We start from the raw sequence: 12,008 nt of genomic DNA on the forward strand, positions 1-12,008 counted from the left end.
GGCGCAGGCGCGGGACGGCGAGGCCGGAGGGGCCGGTGCGGCACGTGCCGCGCGGAGCGGCTGCGGAGGCGGCGGCGGCGGCGGCCGCTGCTGAGGTGCGGGGGAAAGGGAGCGGGAGTGAGAGCGGCACGGCACGGCACGGCACGGCACGGTAGGCAGCAGCCGGCTGCCGCCCAGGAGCTCGGCCGGGCTTCCCAAGCCGTGTGGCCCGGCCACCGCTCAGCGTTACCGCTCGGCAGGGCCCGGCCGAGACGGGTGTGCAGCTGCGGGGAGCGGGATGGAGCGGCGCGGTCGCGCAGGGGAAAGGAAGGGGACCGGGAGCGCCGCCTGCACGTATCGGCCTGGGGGCGGTACAGGGGTCACCGGTGCCGGGGCTGGCGTGGTGGGTGCAGGAGTTACAGGTGGTTTCTCCATTCGGGTGATGGGTATGGGGGTTACCGGGTTCGGGTGACGGGTTCGGGGGTTACCGGTTCCCTGTTGGTGTGGCGGATGTTCCCGGGTACTGCTCTCCCCTGCGCTCACGGAGAGCATCAGGTGGAAGGAGCCCTTGCACGTTCTGCACCGGGCTGCTCACCCTGGCTGTCAGTGGGTGCACGGGTGTGTTTCGCTTCGGCCCTCCAGGTGCTTCTTTCAAGCTGTTAATTAAGATAATTTTCTTGTATTCCTAGAGTTGCGCTTCTGTGGGAAGGAAGAGGCTCCTGACCACTCGCCAGCATGGTAGTTTTCACATGCAATGCGTGTGGAGAAGCCGTGAAGAAAGCACAGGTTGAAAAGCATGTGAACATCTGCAGAAACTGTCAGTGCCTGTCTTGCATGGATTGTGGCAAGGATTTCTGGTATGTAAAGAATGGGAAATAACCTTGCTCACTCTGCAGACTCACTTGCTCACTCTTGTCATAAATGCAAGAGATGCAAGTCAGAAATTTTCACTGAAAGCTGGAGCATGACAGAAATGCCTGTGGTCTTACAAGCATGCCTGTGGTACTTTAAGCACATTTTAATAATTTAAGTGTTGACAGTAATAAGGCTTAAATGATCCATTCATTTAAATAATCTGTTACTTCAGCTTGTTGGTTAGCTAAGTGTTGCGTAGTTTGAAGAGTGAAGCATTTCAGTCACCTGTGGTTAAAAATCTCTTCTATTCAGGGGTGATGACTATAAGGAACACGTCAAGTGTGTAAGTGAAGACCAGAAGTATGGTGGGAAAGGCTTTGAAGCCAAAGCTAGCAAAGGAGATGCAAAACAGCAGGAGTGGATTCAGGTATGGTTTGTACTGTATACACCTACAGTAACTATTGTCTGTAATTATCGAAGACAGAAAAGAACCTATATTGGCTTAAGCCAGAGATCTGTTTTTACCAATGTCCCCAGCTGTCTTCTGGCATTTCCTTGATAGGTCTGTGTTTGTCCTGGTAAGAAATGTGTCTTTTGTTTTGAATCTATCTCTTACTGGTTTGGTTTAGTGTAATGTTCCCAACTGCATACAAAGAGACACTGGTAGTTGTCCATCCTTTTCATGCCATTTATGCTTTTGTAGGCTTCTGTCAGGCACTCCTCCCCATCTCATATTCTTTGTTCAAGGTTGAAAAATCCTACCCTGCTCAGTTGTTCTTCATGTGTAAATTAGATCTTTGGTCTTCTAAAATCTTCCGACTCTACTGTATGCTTGTGAAATGCTGTTCAAGATAGAAAAGAACCATAGATTTACCATGTGTCATAATTATGTTTTCTGTGTCCTTTATTCCTTTCTAACTGTTTTTGGTCAGTTAATCTACTTTTGGGTGGTTTTTTTGTTTTTTTCACCCTGCTGCTGATCATTGTGCTGGCATTTTCATGGAATTGGCTATTTTAGCCCTGAGATATTGTATGTAAGCTCCAGTGGTCAACTAAAGCCTGCCATTTTAGATGTGAAGTTAGGATTGCTTTTCCTTTTCAACAAAAATTCACTTAAAGCAAGAAGAATCTATTTCACCTTTTTATTACCTAGTCACTCATTTTCTTAAGATCTTTCTGGAATCCTCATAGTCCTCATCCTGAATAGCTTTGTATCATTGGGAAAATTTTCTGTTCTCTTGTCAGATATTTTGTAAATATGTTGAACAGGAGAAGCTCCAGCATGAATAGAAATATCTCCTACTCTTTCTGTCTTCCACAAGAACCTACCCTCTTATGGCTTTCCTTCAAAGGTTTTTGGAGGGACCTCAACCACATATTTAAAACCCCATTAGTAGTAAGTTAGATCACATTTATGCATGGAATTATTTCTATCATGTAGAAAACATCCTAAGAAGGTGCTAAGCTGCATGCATGCTTGAAGCATGTGATGAATACCATTAAATTTGACCATATGAGTGCTCTTGTTGAAATTGAACACTGTTTGAGGACTTTTGTAAAGGCAGGATGATGCAAGTGTTGCTTATGAGCATTAGTAGCCTGCCTCAATAGTAACTAATTCCTATGTAGAAGGAGGAGGGATTAGCAGTCACTTTTTTCTGACAGTCTTAACATATTTACAAAGCCTTTCAGTCACCAGATTTTCAGAAGTACAGGAAGGCTCTGCAGTGTCCAGTGGCTGCACTCTCTAAGTACTGGGAAGCCCAGAGCCCTTTTCCCCCCACAAGCAGCAGTGCTGTTCAAGGGGCTGCCATGAGCCTGCTCTAGGCCCTGCTCTAATCTCTCTTCTCTCATGCTGACACCCATAGCACAGGAATATCCAGAGCTCTCATACAGGGATAAATGCTTGTTGAAGCTGGCACTCCTGCCAGAAGAAATGTATGTCAGCTGTGGCATCAAAAGTAAGCCTGATTTTTCATAACTAACTCCAAAACCAAAAAGCTGCTTTCCTTAATACAGGTCTTTTTCATGGTGCAAGAATCCCTTCTGTGATACAGTTACTTTAGTTTGAAATGTTTTTATTACAGTTTGTAAGTTACTCATCAGAAAGCACTGGTGAGCAGTCCTGCTTACTACATAGGTATAAATGTTTGTATAGATAATTTTGACACATTTAATGAGCTATGATAGAGCCAAAGGTCAGTGTTTTTCTCATGTTTTTTGAGCATTTCCTATGAGCAGACTATACCAGCTGTAGGTGCTGGGGGCAGATTTCTGCCCAGTGTATTTCAGGCTTGCACACCTGATATGTACAATTTGATCCTTATGCTGCTTTCTTGATTTAATTCTGTTTTTCTTCATTCAGAAAATTCATGAGGTAATGAAGAAGCCCAACATAAGCCCCAAAGTGCGGAACATTCTGGAGCAAATACGTGCCTTTGATAACATTCCAAGAAAAAAAGTAAAGTTTCAGGTACGTTTTTATAGAGATTTGCAGTTATCTGTGCAGTGAACATAAAAATAGACTTTTTTTAGGGAATGCCACTCTCTTAACAAAGATAGGACAAATTGCTTATTTGGGCATTTGTATAGATTGTGTAATAACTGAATTTCAAATAGGCAGTGGTTGTAAAATTTGCTTAAAAGAACTCTTGGTCTACCAGTTGAATTAGGTATTAAGCCAGAGACTTGCATTTTAAGCTTAATCTCCTTATGTAGGTTTGTTCTGTTTTCAATACCTTTCTTTTTTGACTATTTGCTATTTCTATTGAATGCCCAAATTCTTATACATACTTTTAAAGATTTTGTATTTCTTTGGCTTTGTTTTTTCCTGAAGGCAAGGTCCTGTTTTGAGGGTTTTCCTGTTACTCAGTATTCTGACACTCTTCTGCTCTGCATGTTTCACTAAAGTAAATTACAGATGTGGAGAATTTACTGTGGCTAAAGAATTTCATTTAAAGTGAAGAATTACTCACAAATGGACCTTTTTCCCCCCCTCTCTGATCTGTGCCTCAGATTGTGAGGAAGAGAAGATCAGGCTTGCTTCCAAAGCACTCAAATATAACTTAATAGAGCTATGGTGAAATTGCTGCTAGCAAGCTGAAGGTTAGACTATTTCCCTACAGGATGAATGTTCTGAGCAGGAAAACTAGTATTTTCCAGAAGCCTCTCTTTTTGATAAGATACATTGCAGTGAAAGATCAAAAGTTTTTTGCAGTTAATTGTTCCAATTTACTAATGCACCTTTCCTGGGGTTTTTATTGCAAGGCAAAAATCTTTACATTACATTTAACATTGAATTCCCCATTTCTAAAAGTTGATCTCTTGCACATAATGTGAACAGCATAATTTACTGCTATATTTTCATTTTCACCAGGAACACCTGCAATAACCCAAACAACTTTGAAATGTTTGCATTGAGCTATTTCCTTAAATCATACTTTCTTGTAATAAACTAAGGTATCCATTTAGGAGTGTGACCATATGTCCAGTACACAAATGAATAAGATCAGAGCATTAATGTTTTAACTCATGGGAACAGTCAGAAAATTTGGTGGGACCTTAACATAGCCATTTGTATCAAAAAGCTTGAGGGTTATCTTGTATATATTTGCCACTTGGGAAGGCAGTTGAGATATATGGTGTAGCCTCCTAAGAGTTCCTAGACATTCCATGAAACAATTTAGCAAAGAGGCTTGAGAGATTTAATAGGAGTAACCTCTAAGCAGATCTTAGTCAAAAGCAGTGATTCAATTCTTAAATGAAAAATAGAAAACAAGGGCTAGTTACATGGTAATGAAGAAATAAAATCAGAGGATGTTTTCAGTTATTATTGTTTTTTCTATGCACAGAATTGGATCAAGAACAGTTTGAGAATTAATGACAGCAATTTGCAAGATCAGGTGTGGGGTGTTTTCTCAGAAGCAACCAGAAACGTAAGTTTAACTGGAGGTACATTATAAAATGAGAATGCACTCCCAAAATGTTTGAAGGAAAACCTTTCAGACTCCCTTTGTAGATGTTAGTGGAAACTTTGTCTCCCATAGTTCCAGTAGATTATGTTATGATGTAATATTTCTTGACTAAATTATTAATTTATGGAACACAGAACTGTTGCTGGAGTTGTTCATACTGAGTAAGTTGTGATTGAAAACTTGGACATGGTGACACGATTGTGCCATGATAATCAGAAGGCTAATTTATGCTACTAGTACCTAAAAAAAGGGAAAAGCACTGCCTTTATCTTTGTTTCAATCTTTTATTACACACTAAGATGGAATAAGGCATCTTTCAGTGTTTATTGGTCTCAAATTTATGTGTGTTGGAGTGAGAAATTAACAAGCACATAGTTTACCTATTTCATTAGTGGGGAGAGAAATCCTCCAGTTTGTGGTGCATGTTCCTCCCATTCCTTTGTCCAAATTGTGGCCTCACTCTGGCCTTTTGTCAGTGCCTAATTCTTTGGTATTTCATTACTAGCTTAGTGTGTTTTGGAAGGGTGTTGTTTGTTTGCATCTATTGCTGCTACTCAAGACCTGTTGGAGAAGCTAATTTCTCAGCTGATGTAAAGATGCTCTCCCCCCTTTTGCCCAAGTTCTTTTAAGGAAGAGGGTAGGCAAAGCTTTGGCATTAATCCCCTGTTGATGATGCTTTGTGTTTCTGATTTAATGATTCCAGTTAAAGTTTATTTGCAGTTTTTCTGAGGAATCCAAATGTAAGAGCCAGGAAAGGAAGAAACATGTTTACTAAAGGACAGGAATATAACATAAATTCTGGTCACTGAAGTACACTGTTTTGCTGGAGCATTAATACTGAGTTTATACAACTTCACTAAAGTCATAAGCAGTGACTTGACTTACACTAATTTATAAAGGGTCTTCAATCTGAAAACCTTTTATTTAAACACAAATGTAAACAATTACACTGTCCATAGAGCTTAGCATTAAAATAAAATATATAACACAGCATTTCAATTCACTTTTAAGAATTCTTAAAAAGATCTTAAGATATGATTTGTAATACATACCCTGAAGTGTATATACTCAATTGAAATTCTCAAGCAGGAGTGCCTTTTTTAGCACCGTGTCATAATGGTTTGTTGTCCCAGACACATCCAAGACAGGGAAGTGGATGGCAAAAGAGATTATTACTCAAGGGCTTTGTATTTGGGAATAAGTTCTGCATCTTGCTGTAATGTGCTGTAGTTTTGTTTGTGTAAATTAAAGAGCTGTCACTTCCTTAATTACATTTAACAAATAATTTAAAACAATAGACACTTACTTCAACTAGGAATTACATATGTTGTAAGATAATATTTCTTCAGTGATGTTAATTAGCATTTAGTCTGTTAAGTTAAAGAATCAGGCACATTATTTCACTAGTGCTGCTTCTCAGGTAACTGGTGACATCATATGTGAGCAATTTAATTGGTTTCAGGATATCAGTGTTCTGAACAGTTACTGATGATCTAGTAGAGGAAAGTTGCAATGTCAAAAAGCACATGTGAAAACTGTAATTATCTTTCTTTCAACAAAAGACTTCAAATGAAAAGGAACAAGACAAACTACAACAGAAGGAAGAGCAGCAGCCTGCAGAAACTGGGGAAAATACAAAGGCAGAAGAAAATGGAATTACAGATGAAAAAACTGAGAGAAAAAAGAATAAGAGGGAACGAAAAGAAGAGAGACAAAAGAACAAAAAGAAGGAGAAAAAAGATCTGAAATTGGAAAACCAGGAAGAAGTAAAAAAGAGTAAAAAGTCCAAAAAAGGAAAAGAGAGTGTGGAGGATGAATTTGAAATAAATGGAAATGGCAATCACAGTGAAACAGAAGAGGAAACAAACGTAAAGAAACGCAAACATAAACATGTAGAAGGTATCCATCATACAACTTATATTCATGTTTGTTTTGAAGAGGCTTTTTCTCAATTCCAAAGCTCAATATACTACCTAAGTAGAATTTTAAAGTAGTGCATAAGATATACAAATCAGATTATTTTTAACAATGATTGCACGTTTCTTTTATAAAATCTGAACCACTTTGCAAATATAAACTCATGTTACAAGAACAAAAGTCATGTCAGAACTTCTCATTTTAAATCTTTCTTGTGTATGTTTTGTCCAATTCCATCTCTAGAGGAACCTCATACCAAAACAAAGAGAATGAAAACTGAAAGCATTTCAGAAGACATGGAAACAGAAAACGTCAATGACAATGAAGAAAATGTAGGAACAGATAAAGGTATTCTTAAAAGAATTATTTAGATCATTACAAAACTACTCTGGAAAAGATCTAATGCATGATATAAACACAGCTTCTGTAGCAAGCCATGAAATAAATTGTGCCTCAGTATACATCAATGCGTGTGTATTCAGTATACACATCTGTTCCAGCGTAAGTAGCCCATGCTACTCTTAACACCTGATAATGAATTACTTCTCTAATTTGTTGTTTGTGCTGTGCTGGCAGCCTTTGGCTGTGCTTGATTCCAGTGGACACTGAGGTTTCACCACAGTGGGTCTCGTCCCTGCTGCCATGCACATTAGACAACACAGCAAAAAGGGTAACAACCCTTAGACCTCTTGGTATCTCTCATATCCCCATTTTTGCTCAGTGAATCATAAATTTGACTTCAGATAAGTTGGACCTTAGTTTATGCTTAGATAAACCTACTTCTGCCTAGCAGCTGTCATGCTCTGACTGTGTTTGAACATACAGATCCTTTATTTGGAAACTACCAATTAATGACCTCTGAAGGTGGTATGGTCAAATTTGACTGCCTGTGATTTAAGTGTGAAGAGACAGGATCTTAACTGTCCCTGCATTATTTAAGAGTTTCTGCTTAAAAGCTGAAGTGCAGAAATCAAGTAAAAACAATTGTGACCCCTGTTGTTCAAGTACTGTGTTGATTCTTCATCTCTATTCCATTTTATATTCAGGAACAACTGATGACTTTTATGCTTAAGACACCCTCCTGTTGTAGGGTCAGTAAGGTAACAACTGTTGTGGTAGCCAAACTGATTCCAAAATTAGGAGGTTGATGGCTGGTTACTAGTAGAGAAGACCCAGAATACCTCCTTTCACTAACATGGCTGGTTACTAGTAGAGAAGACCCAGAATACCTCCTTTCACTAACAATGTTGTACACCTAATTATTTCCTAGGTAAATTCAACTGGAAGGGAACCATCAAAGCAGTTCTGAAACAGGCTCCAGACAATGAAATTTCAATTAAGAAACTAAGAAAAAAGGTATTGTACAACATGTTTTTTTAATCTCCTATGGTCTTGTGAATTTATTTGTGTAATGCTGAAGCTCAGAAAATTCTGGATGGCATAAACAAAAAGTTCAACGTTTTTTAATGGAATATCAGTTAACAGAATGTCAGCTCAAGGACAGGTTTTTTATTGCTTACTGATTTACACAAGAAATTCAGTGCTAGTTCTGAAAAGGAATAATAGCACAATAGCTTCCATGGCACTTCTAATGCAGTAATGTAAATGTATTATTGCTTACAATGGAATCATCTTCACAGACTAAAAACCATTTCTCTGTCTTTGTGCAGGTGATAGCTCAATATTATGCAGTAGCTGGTGAACGTCACAAAACAGAAGAGGACATCCTAGCCATATTCAATAAGAAAGTGAATAACAATCCTAAATTTAGAGTTCTAAAGGACAAAGTGAAACTTGTGAAATAAACAGTTTGCATAATTCTTGTCAAATAAACTACTTTGCATAGCTGTTGCATTTTAATCTTGCAGATGGAGTGATACTCTTCTCTTCTGTCAGCTGTACAGATAGTATGCATTGGTATCAATTTAAATTGTGTATGTGAAAGCAGAATTTAACTTTTAATACTGGATCCCTCCCCTTTTTCTAGATTTATCACAGAACATTTTCAGATATTTTATTTTTTGATTTTATGGAAAATGTATATTTTTTGGTACAAGTTTTAAGAGGCATTGAAAGTAATTGCTGGCCTACTGTATTAAAATTCTTCCAGTAATGAATATAACTTATAGGCATGAATGTTTTTCAGGACCTGGGTTGTGTGGCTTTTTGCAGGAACTATTTTCAAAGCAAATAGGATTTTCATATTCCACTGTGGAATAAATGTTTTGTTATGCTAAGACTCAAAATGGTATGGCTGATACCCACTTTATGCACTGTGGATAGTGTATGCAGCCTTTAATAAACTGTTGATTCTGTGTTGTAAAATGCATAAATAAAGTGTCAGATTTGTGTATGCAATATTGCACATTCAGTGAAAATCTAAAGACTGAGTTATCTATATATGCATTGCTACTGAAAGTCTTGATTAGTAAGGCATCTGAATTCAGTAGGAGTGGTTACATGGACTAAAAATTGACAGATGAAATAGATTGCTTTAAAATACAAGCTTAAATATAATGAATCTTGTCACTTTATAATTGCATAATAAATCCACAAATTATACATGTTTTGAAGAGCCTGTTGTATTGCTGTCACCAAAACAATGTAGCTAGGCTAGAAATGTTACAGGTATATAAGAGACAGAGCTGCCTGGAGAAAGTTACTTGAAGTTTTGTAGGTTTTTACTTAATAGCAAAATTACTTCCATGTAGGAGGTTCCTATGTGGTCTGTTAAAAACAGCATTATAAAGCATTCAGTCATATGGTGTTTTTAAAAATTGCCTAGTGATTTCAAGCAGATACACTTTCATAAAACTCTATAGTAAAAATATCTGAATTTATAGAAATATTGACTATATTAAAGGCATTAATACTAAAAATTACCTGTGATACACTGGGTTCAGTTTTTCTGAGTACATATTTGTCTTACTGTAAAGGTTGCAAGAAGGGACATAATGAATTTAAGGTGTTAGTTGTTTGTTGAAGCTATGCAACAGTTATTTTTATTCAGTCTAACAGATAATCAGAATCTTGGCTCCTGTCATTTGAAGAGTTCTGGTGTCTGATGCTCAGGGTTTACTGCACTGATCACTGAATGAAGCAAAGCAGCAGGCTAAGTGTTCAAACCAAGATCAGCTGAAAGCTGGGAATAAGGAATATCAAATCAACTGTATGCAGATGAGCTATCAGAGTAGGATGTGACCTTGTAATTTTCTTTCCTGCTTTAACTGTTCAGTTTTTTTCCCTCATGATTTGGCACACATGAATCTAATCTTGCCTCTCTTTGACAGTCATTAGTGGGAGTCTGTTGCAACTGTTACAATTACAATACTATAACCTCAGTGTATGTTGCTGCAGTAGTATCACCTTTCCTGCTCTATTGGTAGAAAGAGGGGGAGCAATATGCTTTATAGGCATATTTTTCTTTCTGGGTGTTCCTGGGAATACTGTAGTATGGTCATATCTGTAATATGTAATGTAACATGGTAAGTGTGGTAAGTAATATGTAGTATGGTAGATGGGTCTATGCCTTTAATTGTAGAAGGCTTCTAGTGCTACTCCAGTCCATGCATAGTTGCATTATTGACATGCAGCTCTCCAGTGAAAAAAATCCCAGACTTTGATGTTTTTTCATTAAACAATTAATAGAGTACTCAAGAGGATTGAATTTGACTTTTCCCATTGCAACAGATCTGGACTTTAATTTACTGCTTGCAAATAATGATGTCTTGATCAGATTGAATGTACTTCAAATTTGGTGGTAATTGTTTCAGAGGGAGGCATAATCCCTCAGAGGTCATTGAGAATCCTTCAAGAAGACAGAAGAACAGCAGGACCTCTCTAATTTCTATTCAATAATTAAGCAGCATATTTACCAGTATTGTTTTAATCCAGAATATGTTTTAGTGATTTTCTAAACAGCATAACATAGCTCCATAATTATACCTTTTTGTTAAAATTTTCTTTTCTAAAATAGTGTATTGGAGAGTGAGTCTCTTTGTGGCAGGGTGAGGAAGGGAGAAATTAGAAAATTGTTTAAAGCTAGTGGCTTTCATTATAACTATAGCATAAGCACTTAAGCAGGGACTTCAATCAGTGGAAGAAAAAAAGCTTCAAAGGACAGCTACTTATTTGTTGTGCTCAGCCCTCCACTGTCTTGGTGCATTAGAGTAGTTCATTCTTTCTCTAGTGAAAACTGATCCTCCCACCTGGTGCTATAGTCCAATTGCATCAGGACAATGTAGTCAGAGCCCTACATGAGTAGTGGCTCATAGCTGATGACCACAGGATACAGAGACCCAATACATGATTTCATTCAGAAACTTTTAAGGCTGTAACACTCACCCTTATTAAGGAAATAAGAGAGCAAATATTAAAGTTTTTGTGCAAGATAAGTGAAAAAAGGCATATTGTTCTGTACATTGAGCTGTATTCACAGGTTACAAGATATCTCAGTCAATATATTCAACATTTACCCCTTTCTTCTCCCAGATTAGCCTTTAAGGAAAAAACAGGAATAAGCCCTCTAAGTTTCTTTTCTGCTCTATCAGCCAAGAAAAGCTGCATATTATGTTTCCCATTAGTACTTTTACAGGAAGTGTTATTTTATATTGAATTCTAAATTTCACTTGCACTAGAGGAAGTTTTACTAGTAACTTTCCTTTATACTTTTAAGATACAGTTCCTTTTGGCCCTGGTAATCTGCTTCTCTTTGCAATTCTCGGATGTAATTCCTTTTGCACCTGAATCCTTGTGCTTTTATGCTCTTAGACAGCAAAGGCTGAAAAACCTTCAAGCTTTTTGCTTAGATTGGACTTTTTTCTTCAAGACTGCAGATCACAGATCTTGGTCCTTTCCAAACACATATTTTTTTTATCTTTCCTTTTTAAATTTATTCTGGAAGATTTAGAATTGTCCAGTCCTTTGCGTGTTTTGCTTTTCTCATTAGAATCTTTTAGTAGAAATGGCTCTTGCTACACAACTTCATACCTGAGCTGCAGCAGAAGTAAAATACTGACTTCCAACAGAAGTAGTTTTATAGTTCCTGAAATTACTTGAAAGTAACAGAAAACCAGAAATGATGTCTTGACGCCTGCCTACCCATTAAACTCCTCTTCTCAAGCTTCTATGTGGAATTCAATAGTACAAAATTAGTATAAAAAGCCTAATTAAGGCCAGATTACAGTCAAGCTCAACTCACACATACTTGGTTTACCAGAAAACTTTTTTACTTTTAAACATCATGGGATCTTCCTCTCAGGCAGCATGATATCAACTTGAAAG

General features: G+C 37.9%; 1 protein-coding gene across 2 annotated transcripts; it reads left to right on the forward strand.

Moving 5' to 3' along the window:
* The first annotated feature begins 37 nt into the window (after positions 1–37).
* On the forward strand, positions 38–9,290 carry LYAR (Ly1 antibody reactive). 2 transcript variants are annotated; one of them, XM_030948406.1, is made up of 9 exons: positions 38–95; positions 669–836; positions 1,147–1,261; positions 3,200–3,307; positions 4,686–4,769; positions 6,371–6,707; positions 6,969–7,073; positions 7,996–8,081; positions 8,396–9,290. In XM_030948406.1, the coding sequence occupies exons 2-9, from the start codon at positions 715–717 to the stop codon at positions 8,528–8,530; spliced, it is 1,092 nt and encodes a 363-aa protein (XP_030804266.1). In that variant the 5' UTR covers positions 38–95; positions 669–714; the 3' UTR covers positions 8,531–9,290. The 2 variants fall into 2 exon arrangements, with proteins under 2 accessions (XP_030804266.1, XP_030804264.1); XM_030948404.1 differs by having other exon boundaries at positions 47–151.
* Positions 9,291–12,008: the final 2,718 nt, after the last annotated feature.

Source organism: Camarhynchus parvulus, chromosome 4, assembly GCF_901933205.1.
Source record: "Camarhynchus parvulus chromosome 4, STF_HiC, whole genome shotgun sequence".
NCBI classification, from domain to species: domain Eukaryota; kingdom Metazoa; phylum Chordata; class Aves; order Passeriformes; family Thraupidae; genus Camarhynchus; species Camarhynchus parvulus.